General features: G+C 38.2%; 1 protein-coding gene across 1 annotated transcript in view; it reads left to right on the top strand.

Moving 5' to 3' along the window:
• The window catches only part of LOC126025873 (T-cell receptor-associated transmembrane adapter 1), a 181,400-nt gene extending 168,310 nt beyond the window's left edge, over positions 1–13,090 (top strand). Inside the window, exon 11 of the mRNA XM_049785604.1 lies at positions 12,976–13,090. Within this exon, the coding sequence (XP_049641561.1) occupies positions 12,976–13,090 (115 nt within the window). The remainder of the gene's footprint in view (positions 1–12,975) is intronic.
• The last annotated feature ends 579 nt before the right edge of the window (positions 13,091–13,669 follow it).

The following is a 13,669-nucleotide window of genomic DNA, read 5'->3' on the forward strand; positions in this document are numbered from 1 at the left end:
ATTTCTACCATTTAAAACTATTTCTAGGATTTGGAGAGGTGGTGTGGAGCGATAAGGTATCTGCCTTTCCGGTGATAGCCTAGGATGGGCCATGGTTCGATTCCCTGGTGTCCCATATGGTCCCACAAGCCAGGAGCAATTTCTGAGCGCATAGCCAGGAGTAACTCCTGAGCATCACTAGGTGTGGCCCATAAAAACAAAAAGAAATATATTTCTAACATATTTCTACATATATAATATATAAATATATGATATATTTCTAATATATTACCATTTTAAATTCTATGTTACAATTTGATATAGCATATTCAGAATATTAATTTTGCTTCATATTTTGCTAAGATATAGCATTTGTTGTAATATATTTTACTCTAGGTAGACTAGAAGTGACACAAGGACAAAGAGTCTTTGGCATTGGGGTGGTATTGATGCCAAAATTTTGCACACACCGAACATAAATGTTAATAGCAGTATTATTTTAATTACAATGCCATAAAGTATTTTATACTATGGAATTTATTTTTGTCCTAGTATAGATAAATATTTCTCTTTTGTTGATAAGGGTGTATGTGAGATAAGATTTATAAAGGCACTCCCTGAATTTTACAAAAAGAAAAGTTCTGAGATCCCTGAGCTATCGATTAGAAATATTTCAGTCCAGCTCCTAAAAAGATAAATCTTCAGATATCTTCATTCTTAGTCTATATCTACTGCTGTGTAAACTACCTTGTATGTCAGTTGCTCCCCGTAAGGTGTTCTGCAGGGATGTAAGGAAAAAGATAAGTTGTTTTTGAACATCGTATTTATTTCATTTTTCTTGCCAATGCTCTCTAAATTTGTAAACTTCAGAGTATAAAATGCACTAGGAAGAAAATGCTGGTTTTCAGTAAACATTTTGAAATAGTATGGTGAGACATATTTTGTTTTCACAATTTAAAAGACATGTATTTATAATATTCCACCACAGAGAGAGGTATTAACAACTCCTTGGGGAGGAAATTTGGATTAACAAGATAATGTCCTGTACAGGAGGCTTTATTGCTTTGTTCCCATAAAGATGTTTAGTGGCTCATTTTTGTCAACATTTTTGTCACCATTTTCATTCTCATAATGTAGCTTAAAACACTATTAACTTTTGCTCTGTTTTTGAGGGCCAGACAATAGCACAGTGGTAAAGCGTGTACCTTGCATGCAGCCAACATAGGACAAACCCCAGTTTGAATCCCATAATCCCATATGGTCCCTCGAGACTGCCATGGGTGATTTCTGAGTGTAGAGCCAGGAGTAATACCTGAGCAATACCGGTGTGATCCCTCCAAAAAAATAAATACATAAAATAACTGTTGCTCCATTTTCCTTATACCACTTAATTTACAGCACTAATAAACACTAAAAAGTCAATAAATCCATCCTCTAAAAAGCAAGATGAAAAGGAAATAAATATTTAAGAAGTGAAATTATTTATAAAAATCTGTCATTCAAAAGAATTGATACCCTATCTATGACAAACTATACACAGAGAGGAATAGTACACTAGCACTCCAGAGGGGGCAAAGGAGAGAGTTGTGGTTCACATGCTGGAAAAAAGGGGTGGAGGGAGGACAACCATGATAGTGGGAATGGCCCTGATTCATTGTCACTATGTACCTTAAATATTACTGTGAAAGATTTGCTATTCACTTTAATCACAATAAAAATTATGAAAAACTTATTATCCATAAACAAGACCTTTAGTTAAACTTAATATAGTTCATAAGATTTTCTCATGTAAGTTTTCTCTGATGCTTTATTAAAAATTATTCATGAAGAGCTGGAGTGATAACTCAAATGGTGGAGAACAAGTCTAGCTTGTACAAGGCCCTGAATTTGATCCCTGGCATTGTTTTTTTTTCTGCTCTACTGAGTATGTCCTTGTTGAATGCCTGGCTCTTGGTGGGCATCTGCCAGGAGTGGTTCCTATTAAAAAGTAATTAAGTTATAGTGTGCCAGAGTGATAGCACAGCAGTAGAGCATTTGCCTTGCACATGGCTGACCTTGGATGGACCTTGGTTCAATTCCCAGCATCCCATATGGTCCCCCAAAGCCAGGGTGATTACTGAGTCCAGAGCCAGGAGTAACCCCTGAGCATCACAAGATGTGGCCCAAACAAACAGAATAAATAAATAATTAATTAAATTATAATAAAAATAAGGTAGTAATAATACATGGGCGATAGGTATAGAAACAAGTAAATTTAGTCTAATAAGTATGTGACATTTTAGAGCTAACAGTACTATGGTTAAGAACTTTCCTTGCATTCAGTTGACCTGAGTTGATCCCTGGCACTACCGGGGAGATTCCTGAGCACAGTGCAAGGAATAAGCCCTGAGCACAGCTGGGTGCGATCACAGAACAAACAGTGACATTTTACTGAAAATATCTATTTATTGTGGCAAAGAAATTCTTCTGAAATTGCATGATGGAAGGCTGAGTCAGACCTGCTGAGTCTCCATAGTGATTATTGTCTCGTATCTTTAGTTTTTAAATTTCATTCTTTTTTTTTTTTTTTAATGACACTGTATCTTCTTATTTCCAGAAGGAATGAAGCAGCTCTTAATCAGAGCTCAGGTGGCCTTAGGACTCCTCCCAGCAATTTTAGGCCAATTCAGCCTTGGGATATATTCTTGGTAGATCTAGCAATACTGGGGATGACATGGGTCACCTAAACAACGCTTAGAACTCCAGTGCTGCATTCAGCATGACTCCAAGGCATGCAGGACTGCAATGCTAATGTGGAGCATGTGGTTCCACTTTCAAAGAAAGTACCTTTAACCTCCATACTAATCCTCTGTGACCTTGTGTTCTCAATTTTTAAATGTTTATTATATAAAATACAGAGATCGTAGACACCTACTGAGAACAAAAGTTGAAAAATAATTTGCATTACTATTAAATTACATGTAAAAGTAATTTACATTTAAAAATAATTGCTGCTCACCTACTATTAATTTCAGAAAAAATGATCTTCAGATAGGAAGTGTGGGGTCAGAGAGATAGTGTAGAGCAGGGGTCTCAAACTCCCGGCCCTCCATACAACATTTTGTGGCCCTGCCCTAGAGGAATCTTTTTTTGTTTTGTTTTGTTTTAGTTGTTTGGGTCACACCCCCCAATGTTCAAGGCTTACTACCGTCTTTGCACTCAAGGATCATCCCGACTTTGCCTCCTGCGGCCCCCAGGTAAATTGAGTTTGAGACCCCTGGTGTAGAGGTTAAAGTTCTTATCTTACGTGTGGCTGACTCTGGTTTTATTTCCAGCACCACATTGCCACAGCATGCATAAACTTAAGGGAAACTCAGGAGGCACACCAGATATATTCCTAAATTTCCCTGGTGTGGAGAGTTAAAATATTCCCCTCGGGGGGTTCCTCAAAAAAGCCTGCTGTGGATGCCTTTTCCCCTGCATGTATTGTTGAGGGATTCCAGAAGAGATAAGTCCATGCTTGGTATTACATTTTCTGTCATTATTTGGCTATCTCTCCTTTGTAAAATCTCAGGCAAAATTATGGTCTTTATTAAATAATTTGGCTCAGAAATTCCAGCATAAAGATTACTAAGAGAACCCCTTTTCTGGATAATATTTAGCACCTAAAGGCAAAGACAATATTTTTCTCTTTTTCAAATATGTCCTTGCAGCTTCAGTTTCTGGTAATCAAGGGCATAGCCAGAATACAGATCCTGTGCTATTGACTCTTCTCAGAAAACGGGAGCCACACTTTAGGGGATTTGGCTTCTTTCTTTATTTGACCTCTAAAACAATAAAGCCCTGCTCAGTGAAGACCATGTTCCTAGGTTCTTTTTACTTCCTAATAATTCCTTATTTTGCATTTGAAGTTAGCTTGCAAAGAGCTGTCTTGAGTTCTGACCTCCTTTGTAACTCAGAATTCTTACAGCTCACACCCATAGCTTAGAGTATTATTTACTATTAAACTTTGCTTTTTGATTGTAAATATTATTCTCTATACCTATGACTGGTTTTAACCCTTATAAATCCCCCTGCTTAAAGATTGTCGCACAGAAGATGTGTTGACCCCACGTACTTGTGTGTGGTTTCATTATTTTATATTTCACATTTTTCAGCCAATGCAACCCACTCTCCCTGAAGTGGATTCATTGAAATCCGACTGGCACTGTAGGACAAAAGCTGCCACCAGCACCACATGGTGTTTTGAAAACTCTGAAGAGTAATACCCCAATCACAGATCCCAAAGTAGCCTTTGAGCACTGGTTGGTGTGGCCCCCAAACAAAAAAAGCAGAAACAAAGAAATAATTATTAATTAAAAGTATGTTGAAGAGAATAACATGAAAAATTTGATATTCTCATTTACTTTTTACTTTTAACATAAATGCCTTTTCATATTATCAAAATTTATTTATGAATATCTCAAGGGGCCACATATAATAATATGGTGCAGAGAGATCACAGGCTTTGTCTCTTACTATGAGAAAAGACCAAGAATTATTATTTTTATTAGGGGGTGGGAATAAGGGACACACTCAGCAGTGATCAGGATTTAATGCTGGCTCTATGCTCCTGGATTACTTTAGGAGGGCTTAAGGGAATTTACACCGCATTGCTGCATGCAAAGAAAGTCTCCTTTTTACTATACTAACTCTCCAGTCTCCAGGAATTAGTTTTTAATAGAAGAAAATGATATATATATATATATATATATATATATGTAGATAGATAGAGATAGATAGATAGATAGATGATAGATAGATGATAGATAGATAGATAGATAGATAGATAGATAGATAGATAGATAGATAGATAGATAGATAGATAGATAGATAGATAGATAGATAGATGTAGGTAAATTCCATATTACCTTTGAGAAAATTCAGTCAATCTTTTCTGGACTGCTAAACTGAAAGACTTACATCACTTTTAGCATGCATCCAAATGTATGAGTCTCTTTTTCTATAAAGATTTTGTTGTAGTAGTTAAACTTTGAAAAGCTTGTTGAAGAATTGCAAGATTAGGTAATTTTCCTCATTTCTTTTCCTATTAGTAAAACATTTTTATTCAAAACAGGAATGTTTGTGGAACTTTTAAGAATATATATTTCAAACTTTGCTTGTCCAAATCCTCACCTATCTTAAGAAAGGTGGGCTGCTCCAGGAAGGCATGTGACCTTTCCCATTGACACTCCGCTGCCTGTGGTAATATGTACAACCAATACAAAATACAGAAATGCTGACATGTTGTCAGTAGCATTTTTTGAATACTTGGGATGTCAAGTTTTACTTACAAACTGGATATTACAAAAATGCATTTCTATCTCTTTAAATAAAGGACTTTTATACTTACTGGTCTGTACTGTAATATGTACCTTTTCCAAAGCTTTCATTTTTATTCTTAGTTCAACCAATCCTGATAGAACTAGCAAGCCAGCAATTAAGAAATCAACAATAGTCCTAAGGTAGAACAAAGCTTGTTTAATTGGTTAAAATTTTTTTAGTATTTTTATTGTAAGAATTTATTCAAGAGACAAAATTGATTAACATAATGAGGTAAACTAACATAACATAATATAGTAACATAACATAATATAATTAATATAATATAATAATACATGTAAGTCAAAGCAAATTTCTGATTAAAACACAATCTTTTTTCATAATGGCTTACGTATCTTTCACAGTAGTATTTTAGGTACATATTAACATTGAATCAGGGGAATACCCATCACCAAATATGTCCTCCTCCCATCCCAGTTCCCTTTCTACAACCCATATACCCCATCATCACCCCCCAGGCTGCTAGAGTAGGTGGACCCCTCTTTGTCTGGCTTACTATTAGTGATCATATATCTGTTTGGTCCTGTAACCCTCCCGTGTTTCCCCCTCTATTTAAGAGGCAGTGCTAGATAAATCGAGGTATGTGTTTTTTTTTTTTTTTGAAGGAAAGAAAAGCAATAGATTGGGGTACAAAAAAGAGGGAAAAAAAAAGTCAAATACGCTGAAAATGGGCAGAGTCCCTCTAGAGGCTTCCAACCTCAGTTTGAGAGAGGATGTGAAAAAGGTAATTGAAACACCACAACAATACAGAAAGAAATATCAAATTAAATAACCAGTGAGCACCACAGCAATAAACACAAGCACCACACAATAGTCTCGGTTCTAAAAACAAATCATGCTCGAGTGCAAAAAGAAAGAGAAAGATAAAATAAAATAAAATAATATTGGAGACATCAACTTCAATCTCTACACCAAAATAAAGACTTCAAAAAAATTGATCAATCGATAAATATGTGGCACAGTAACTATTGGGGATATTATAGAGGGAATTCCCTTGGCCTAGGAGATATAGGGTTTTACCACCCCTGAAGTATACTGTCATGGGATTAACTATAGACTCCTTGCAAGATAATTTACTCTTACCTTGGTGCTTTCATGGTGTATGGAAGACTTCTGCTTTGTCTTAGATGGAAAAATCAGACCTCTGTATCTAGAGATCTTGGTGACTGTGCAGCTCAAGGAATGGAGCTTATGAACTCTTTCTTTGTGGTTCTAGCAGTTATGCTTCCTCAGTGTCGTTTTAATCCATCTTCTGTAGTTGGTGGTCTTGGTCATTATGTTGCTCCTAGGATGGAGCCTGGATAAAGTCTTTCGTTATGTTTCCAGAAGACCCGTTCAGTTGCGGTTGTCTCAGTTAGACCTCTGGAATTTGAGATCTTGTTTGTTGAACAGATCGTAGACCAAAAGCTAGGCTAGAGCTTTTTTGTTGCTGTTGTTGTTGGTGGTGGTCCCTGGATGCATATTGTCCAGTCTTGTTTGCAACAACCAGTCATCTATATATAGTGATCTTGACTTTTGCACAGATCAAAGAGTGACATGTTTTCTGATTTTGTCTTATTGATAGATGATGAGGAAGGACAACTTGCTCTTAGATCAAGTAGTTCCCATTTCCTCATTGTCAGGTTATCAATTTAGAACTGGCGCATGTTGGTGTCAGAGCAGCATTGTAAATGCCCTGGAGGGGATTTGGTTCCTGGAGCTGTTGTGGAAAACTCTCTCGTTTCTATGTCTATGTCTATGATCCAGGAGTAAAGTCTGGAAGGTCAGTGTCTAGTTCTCTGGAGCCTAAGTTGTTTCCACATGACATACATTCAGTGTGGGAGATGTCCCTATGTTGTAAAAAAGTATGAGCTCTTATCCTTAGTAGACAAGAGCTTGTTTTTATACGCACAATTTCCCCTTTGTTTAACATGTCTTTGCAGGAGGAAGTGGTGCTACATTATATTGCTGGTGGATTTGGGGGGTGGAGAGAAACTCCCGACAAAAACTAAGAATATATATGCTCACACATATCTAAAGGAAAAAAAGTTACTTAAAAAAAAAAAAAAAAAAAAAGAGGGGCCGGAGAGATAGCATAGAGGTAAGCCTTTCATGCAGAAAGTCATCGGTTCAAATACTGGTGTCCCATATGGTACCCCGTGCCTGCCAGGAGCAATTTCTGAGCATGGAGCCAGGAGTAACCCCTGAGCACTGCCAGGTGTGACACCCCCTCAAATAAACCACAAACAAAAAAAGATTAAATAAAAGACATAATTAAAGGGATAAAGTGGGGGTAGGAGAGATAGCATGGAGACCAGGCATTTGTCCTTCCTGTATAAGGATGTTGGCTCAAAACCCGGCATCCCATATGGTCTCCCATGCCACCAGGGACGTACTCCAAGCATAGAGCCAGGAGCACCCTCCGAGTGCCGCCAGGAGTGACTCAAAAGAAGCAAAAACAAATCAAATCAAATAACAAAAACTAAAACTAAAACAAAACAAACAAAAGAAACTAACAAGAATAAAAAAGAAAAGAAAAAAGAAACAAAGAAAAAGGGAGAAAGTGATACAGGAGATCACTTTACATTTGGGGAGAAACAGGTTAAGAGGTAGTGTTATATAGGTCTATACTTATGATGAAAGTATAGGCTTCCCCATTGTCTTCTGAGATTCCCTTGTGAGGTGTGGGGTCCAGGCAGGGAGGTCTTGGGTAGAGTTCTTGCAGTGGGGTCTTTTGAAACTAGTTCCGGTATCTAGCCACAGTCCATATTAGGGAGAGGTGATTAGGAGGGCCACACTGCATGAGTCTGTCGGGTGTTGGTTGTATTTTCTTGCTAGGAACAAGGTGAGAGCTTGAGTGGGTGTCCCTTCACTTGGGTAGTGGGTACTGGCTTGTTGGGGTAGGAGGTCTGTCTTGATACCAAATGGATTAAGAACTGAGGGTGAAGAGTTATAGTGTGGTGGGGATATTAGGGGTGGGATTGAGAGGTGAAGGAATAGTATGATTTCTGGAGGAGGGAGAGGGGACAGTATATAGGAGGGGTTATATAGGGTATAGGTATGGGTTGTTTGTGGTTTAGGTTTGTCCCTTAAGGAGGATTTCTATCCCTGTGTGCTCCTGCACACATATAAACATACAGAAGTTAGCTTAGGTGTATATTAATGCAGAGAGGTGTGGAGTGCAAGAGGTGCACTGAGTACTAAGTATAGTACTTGTAAGACAAGGAAACTAGTAGATCAACTTTTGGATATGTATAGCTTTCATGTCTCGAGTACTGACCATTGTGTTAGTGAGGTCTATCTATATGGGTGTTTACCCTTTTCAGTTTTGTCCACAGCACCCTATATGTCAGCTTTCCTTTCCTATAGAGGAGGTAACCCTGTGGTTTTTATTTGACATAGATTGAGTTGATGATAGTGAGGAGGAAAAGGTGGAAGAAGAGGGAGACTAGAAGAGAGAATAGGAAAAACAAAACAAAACAAACCAACAATCAAGCACCACCACCAACAACAATATGAAGTAATGAGAAGAGAGGGTATAAGAGCAAGTGCATGTTAGTTTGGCTGAAAGGGTTCGATACTTGGGCCCTGTGATAAAAATTTGTAGGTCTCAGTTGTTGCTTTGGTGATCTGGCTGGTCATGTGCTTCAGGTCCTAAAAGAAGGCATAATCTAGAGATAAAGGGTATGTTAATGAGTTTTATCTGGCCATTTGCAGAGTATGGTGCCTCTGTGACTGAGCACCGAGGTACCATCATAGGATGTTCACACTTTGTATCCAGAAACCCCTATGGACAGAAAAACTGAGAGGTTATTTTAAATGTGGTAAGGTTAAGGCATTCAAATATAATGTTTTGAAGTATTTCCGTTGGACTCAGTAAGTTCCCATCTTAATCTTTACCTGTAATCCTGTATAAGATACTTAGTAAATTATTATGGGCCTTTGTAGTAAAACGATAATTACATACTGTCCTCTCTATGCTGCTGTTTCTGTTGTTGCTCGTTTCTTTATGATATAATGTGTAGTCGGGCTTTGTGTTGTTTCTCTCCCCTTTGTTTTGGGCTCTACTTCCCAGTATATGGTGATTATTACTGTGTTTGAAGATTCTATCCTGTTACACCCTGTTATTTAATCACAGGGTATTGGTTGTATCTGGTGTATATTTTAGGTACTTCAGAATAGTGCTATCATTCTGTGTTTATCTTTCGTCTTCTGGCTTGCTTCGTTTAACATAATATGTTCTTGGTCCATCCACATTGCTGCAAAGTCCATGATTGTATCATTTCTGACTGCCATGTAGTATTTCATTGTGTATAGATACCACATCTTAATGATCCACTCTTCTGTTGTTGGACATCGAGATTGGTTCCAAGACTTGGCTATTATATGGAATGCTGCAGTACATAGTGGGGTACACACATACTTTGGGATTAATGTCCTTCTGACTTGAGAGTAGATACCTAGGAGAGCCCTTGCTGGGTCAAATGGGAGCTCAATTCTGAGTTCCTTGAGGACTCTCCAGACTGTTCTCCATAGGTTTTGGACTAGGGGGCATTCCCACCAGCAGTGGATGAGAGTGCCTTTCATACCGCATCCTCGCCAACACAGATTGTTCCCATTATTTTTGATGTGTGCCATCCTCACTGGTGTAAAGTTCTACCTCATTGTTGTCTTGATTTGGATTTCCCTAATGATGAGTGAAGGTGAGCATGTTTTCATGTGTTTGTTGGCCATTTTTGGTCTTTCTCAGAGAAGTGTCTATTCATTTTATCTTCCCATTTTTCTATGGCTTTATTTGGTTTTGGGGGACTCAGCTTTCTGAGTGCTTTGTATATTCTGGTTATCAGCCCTTTATCTGATGTGTTGAGAGTGAAAATTTTTTCCCATTCCATTAACTGACTTCTTGTTTTAAGTTGGGTTTCCTTTGCCATGCAGAAGCTTCTTAATTTGATGTAATCCCATTTGTTTATGTTTGATGCTAAAATCCTTGCCATTGGTGATCCATCCTCAAAGACTTTTTTAATATATAGGTCTTCGAGTGTTCTGCCTATTTTTTCCTCAATAAACTTTATAGATTCTGATTTAGTTTCAAGGTCTTTATCCATTTTGAGTTGACTTTTGTATAAGGAGTGAGGTATGGGTCAATTTTTTAATTTCTTACAGACGGTTTTCCAGTTGTACCAACATCATTTATTGAAGAGACTTTCTTTGTTGCATTTCAAGTTCTTGGCTCTATTATCAAATATTAGTTGACTGTATATCTGGGGATTTATGTCTAGAAATTCTGTTCTAACTCACTGGTCTGAGGCTCTGTTTTTGTTCCAGTACCATGCTGTTTTGATCACTATGGCTTTATAGTACAGCTTCAGGTTAGGTAAGGAGATGCCACCCAACTTTTTGTTTTTCAGTATCTGTTTGGCTATCCTAGGTCTTTTGTGGTTCCAGATGAATTTTATGATTGATTGTTCTAAGTCTTGAAAGAATGATGCCTGGATTTGGATGGGGTTTGCATTAAATTTATATAGAAGTTTGGGTAGGATAGTCATTTTGATTATGTTGTTTCTACCTACCCATGAGCATGGGATGGTCTTTCATTTCCTTAGATCCTCTTCAATTTCTTTCTGAAGTGTTTTGAAATTTCCCTGGTATAGGTCATTCACTTCTCTTCTAAGGTTGATTCCTAGGTACTTGATATTTTTTGAAAATATTTTAAATGGAATTGTATTTTTAATCTCTCTCCTCAGTTTTGTTATTTGTATAGAGAAACGCTACTGTCTTTTGTGTATTGACTTTGTAGCCAGCCACTTTGCTGTAATGGTTAATTGTTTCGAGATGTTTGACTGTGGACTCTTTAGGGTTTTCGGTGTATATCATCATATCGTCTGCAAAAAGAGATAGTTTGAGTTCCTCTTTCCCAATTTGAATTCCTTTGATCCCCCTTCTTCTCGGATTGCTATTGCAAGGACTTCTAAGAGTATATTGAATAAGAGTGGAGAGAGTGGACAGCCTTGCCTAGTTCCTAACAGTGGAAATTCGTCTAGTTTTTTGCCATTAGAGATAATGTTGGCTGTGGGTTTTTCATAGATTGCTGTAACTATCTTGAGGAAGGTTCCTTCTAACCCTATTTTATTGAGTGTCTTCAACAGGAAAGGGTGTTGGATTTTGTCAAACGCCTTCTCTGCATCGATTGATATGATCATGTGGTTTTTGTCCTTCTTGTTGTTGATGTGATTTATGATGTTGATTTATTTGCATATGTTAAACCAACCTTGCATTCCTGGGATAAAACCCACTTGATCATGGTGTATGATCTTTTTGATGAGGTGCTGAATTCGGTTCACTAATATTTTGTTGAGTATTTTTGTGTCTATGTTCATTAGTGAGATTGGTCTGTACTTTTCTTTCTTGGTGGTATCTTTGCCATCTTTGGTAATAAGTGTGATGTTAGCCTTATAAAAGGAGTTGGGGAGAATTCTTGTTTTTTTGATGGTTTGGAAGAGCCTGTGGAAAAGTGGTAGTAAGTCTTCTTGGAATGTTTGATAGAATTCACCTGTAAATCCATCTAAGCCTGAACTTTTGTTCTTAGGGAGTTTCTTAATTACATCTTCAATTTCCTCTTAAGTGATTGGTCTGTTTAAGCTTTTTAGGTCTTCCTTTTCCAGTCTTGGAAGATGGTATTTTTCCAGGAATCTGTTGATTTCTACTGGGTTCTCTAGCCTAACTGAGTATAGTTTTTCATAATATGATCTCATGATATGTTGTATCCCTTGGGGTTCTGTTGTAATTTTTCCCCCTTTTTTTGTGATTCTAATGATTTGGATATTTTCTCTCTTTTTTGGTAAATTTTGCCAGTGGTTTGTCTATCTTGTTTATTTTTCGAAAATCCAGCTCCTGGTCTCATTGATTTTTTTGTATTGTTTTCCTAGTTTCTGTTGGGGACTGTGACTTGTTTGAGGTTATTTTGCTATTCTTTCTGCCTTAGTTCAGCCTTTCACTTAAAGGCTACGTGCAGTCTTGCTGTAAGTTCTTGAGCCAAAGAGAAAGGAATGTGCAGCTGCAGGAGATAATTAATTTTAGCCCGGAGGAGAGCAACACTACCCGGCACCATTTTCAGAGACAGGGCCCCACTCCTTAAGACTACATTCCGGAGTCAACAAGGCTGTTATCAATAAGTGTATGTTACATTGTCTGTTCAAGATCATTGAGGCAAGCACATCTTCCACCACCTCCTGATAGTTAAGCAGTTAGGAATGCAGCTAGAAGGTCACAAGAAGTTTCCATGGAAACAGCACGTTTATCATGACTTGCAGGTCATCCTGCCTCCTAGCCCACTGCCCATTTCCTTATGTGGAGAATGATTTACTTTCTTTGTTCCTTGTAGCCTGAAATGTATTCTTGCCTTGTATGGACCTTCGCGCCAAAAGTGTGATTGACATTACCTTTGTACTGCCCCTTTCTCCTTCACTATATAAGAAGGAGCTGTAGTCAAATAAAATTGCCTTTGAGCAGTGAGACATTGCCTTAGGTCGTTACTATTAACCTCTCTCAGATTTCTTACAGGTGTGGTTGTACTTCTGCTCTGCTAAATAAAGGTGCGGTCGTCTGAGAGCCTTCCCAGTAGATCCCCGCTGGCCGGGCCCCTCTGGGGGGCTTCAGGACCCCGCATTTAGGCGCCCAACTTGGGGCCGAAGACCACCACCACACTCGAATGACTACTGGCCGGCGAATCCGGAGCTCTTTCGTAAATCGCGAGAAGACCCCATCCGGGTAAGCGTAGAAACGAGTTAGCCTTGATCAATAAATTTAAACTGCAGTTTTTTCCAGTCGTTCTGACCGCCGCCCCTGATTGGCTTTTGGGGCTTCACCCATTGGATCCGCTACCATGGGTGCTTCGCTGAGTACTGAACTTAAATTCATCAAAGATATATAGTCTGAGTTGAAAGCCAGACATGTAGAGGTTACCAAAAAAGATATTTGTAATTTTCTTATGTTTGTTCATGATGTGTGTCCTTGGTTCGTTTACTGTCCAGAAATTGTTGCGTCCACTGGGACAAAATAGGACAAGAAATGAGTGATCATTTTGTAAATCATGATGAGCCACAGAAAGAAAAAATTATGTTCCAATATTGGAGCCTGTTAAGAGACATCATTGTAACTAAAAATGCCAAAGCCGCCAGAGACATCATCCATGCCATTGAGTCTCATGTACAACAAGTCTCCCGTGAGTGTTCCCGGACTCCCTCTCGTTCTAATTCTGTCTCTCATCTCCCTTCTACCTCTCAAAATCCTTCTTCTTGCCTTCCCTCTACCACTGGCTCTTCTACCTCTACCTTTGTCTCCAAAGTAACAA

This window comes from Suncus etruscus, chromosome 13 (genome assembly GCF_024139225.1).
Source record: "Suncus etruscus isolate mSunEtr1 chromosome 13, mSunEtr1.pri.cur, whole genome shotgun sequence".
Lineage (NCBI taxonomy): Eukaryota > Metazoa > Chordata > Mammalia > Eulipotyphla > Soricidae > Suncus > Suncus etruscus.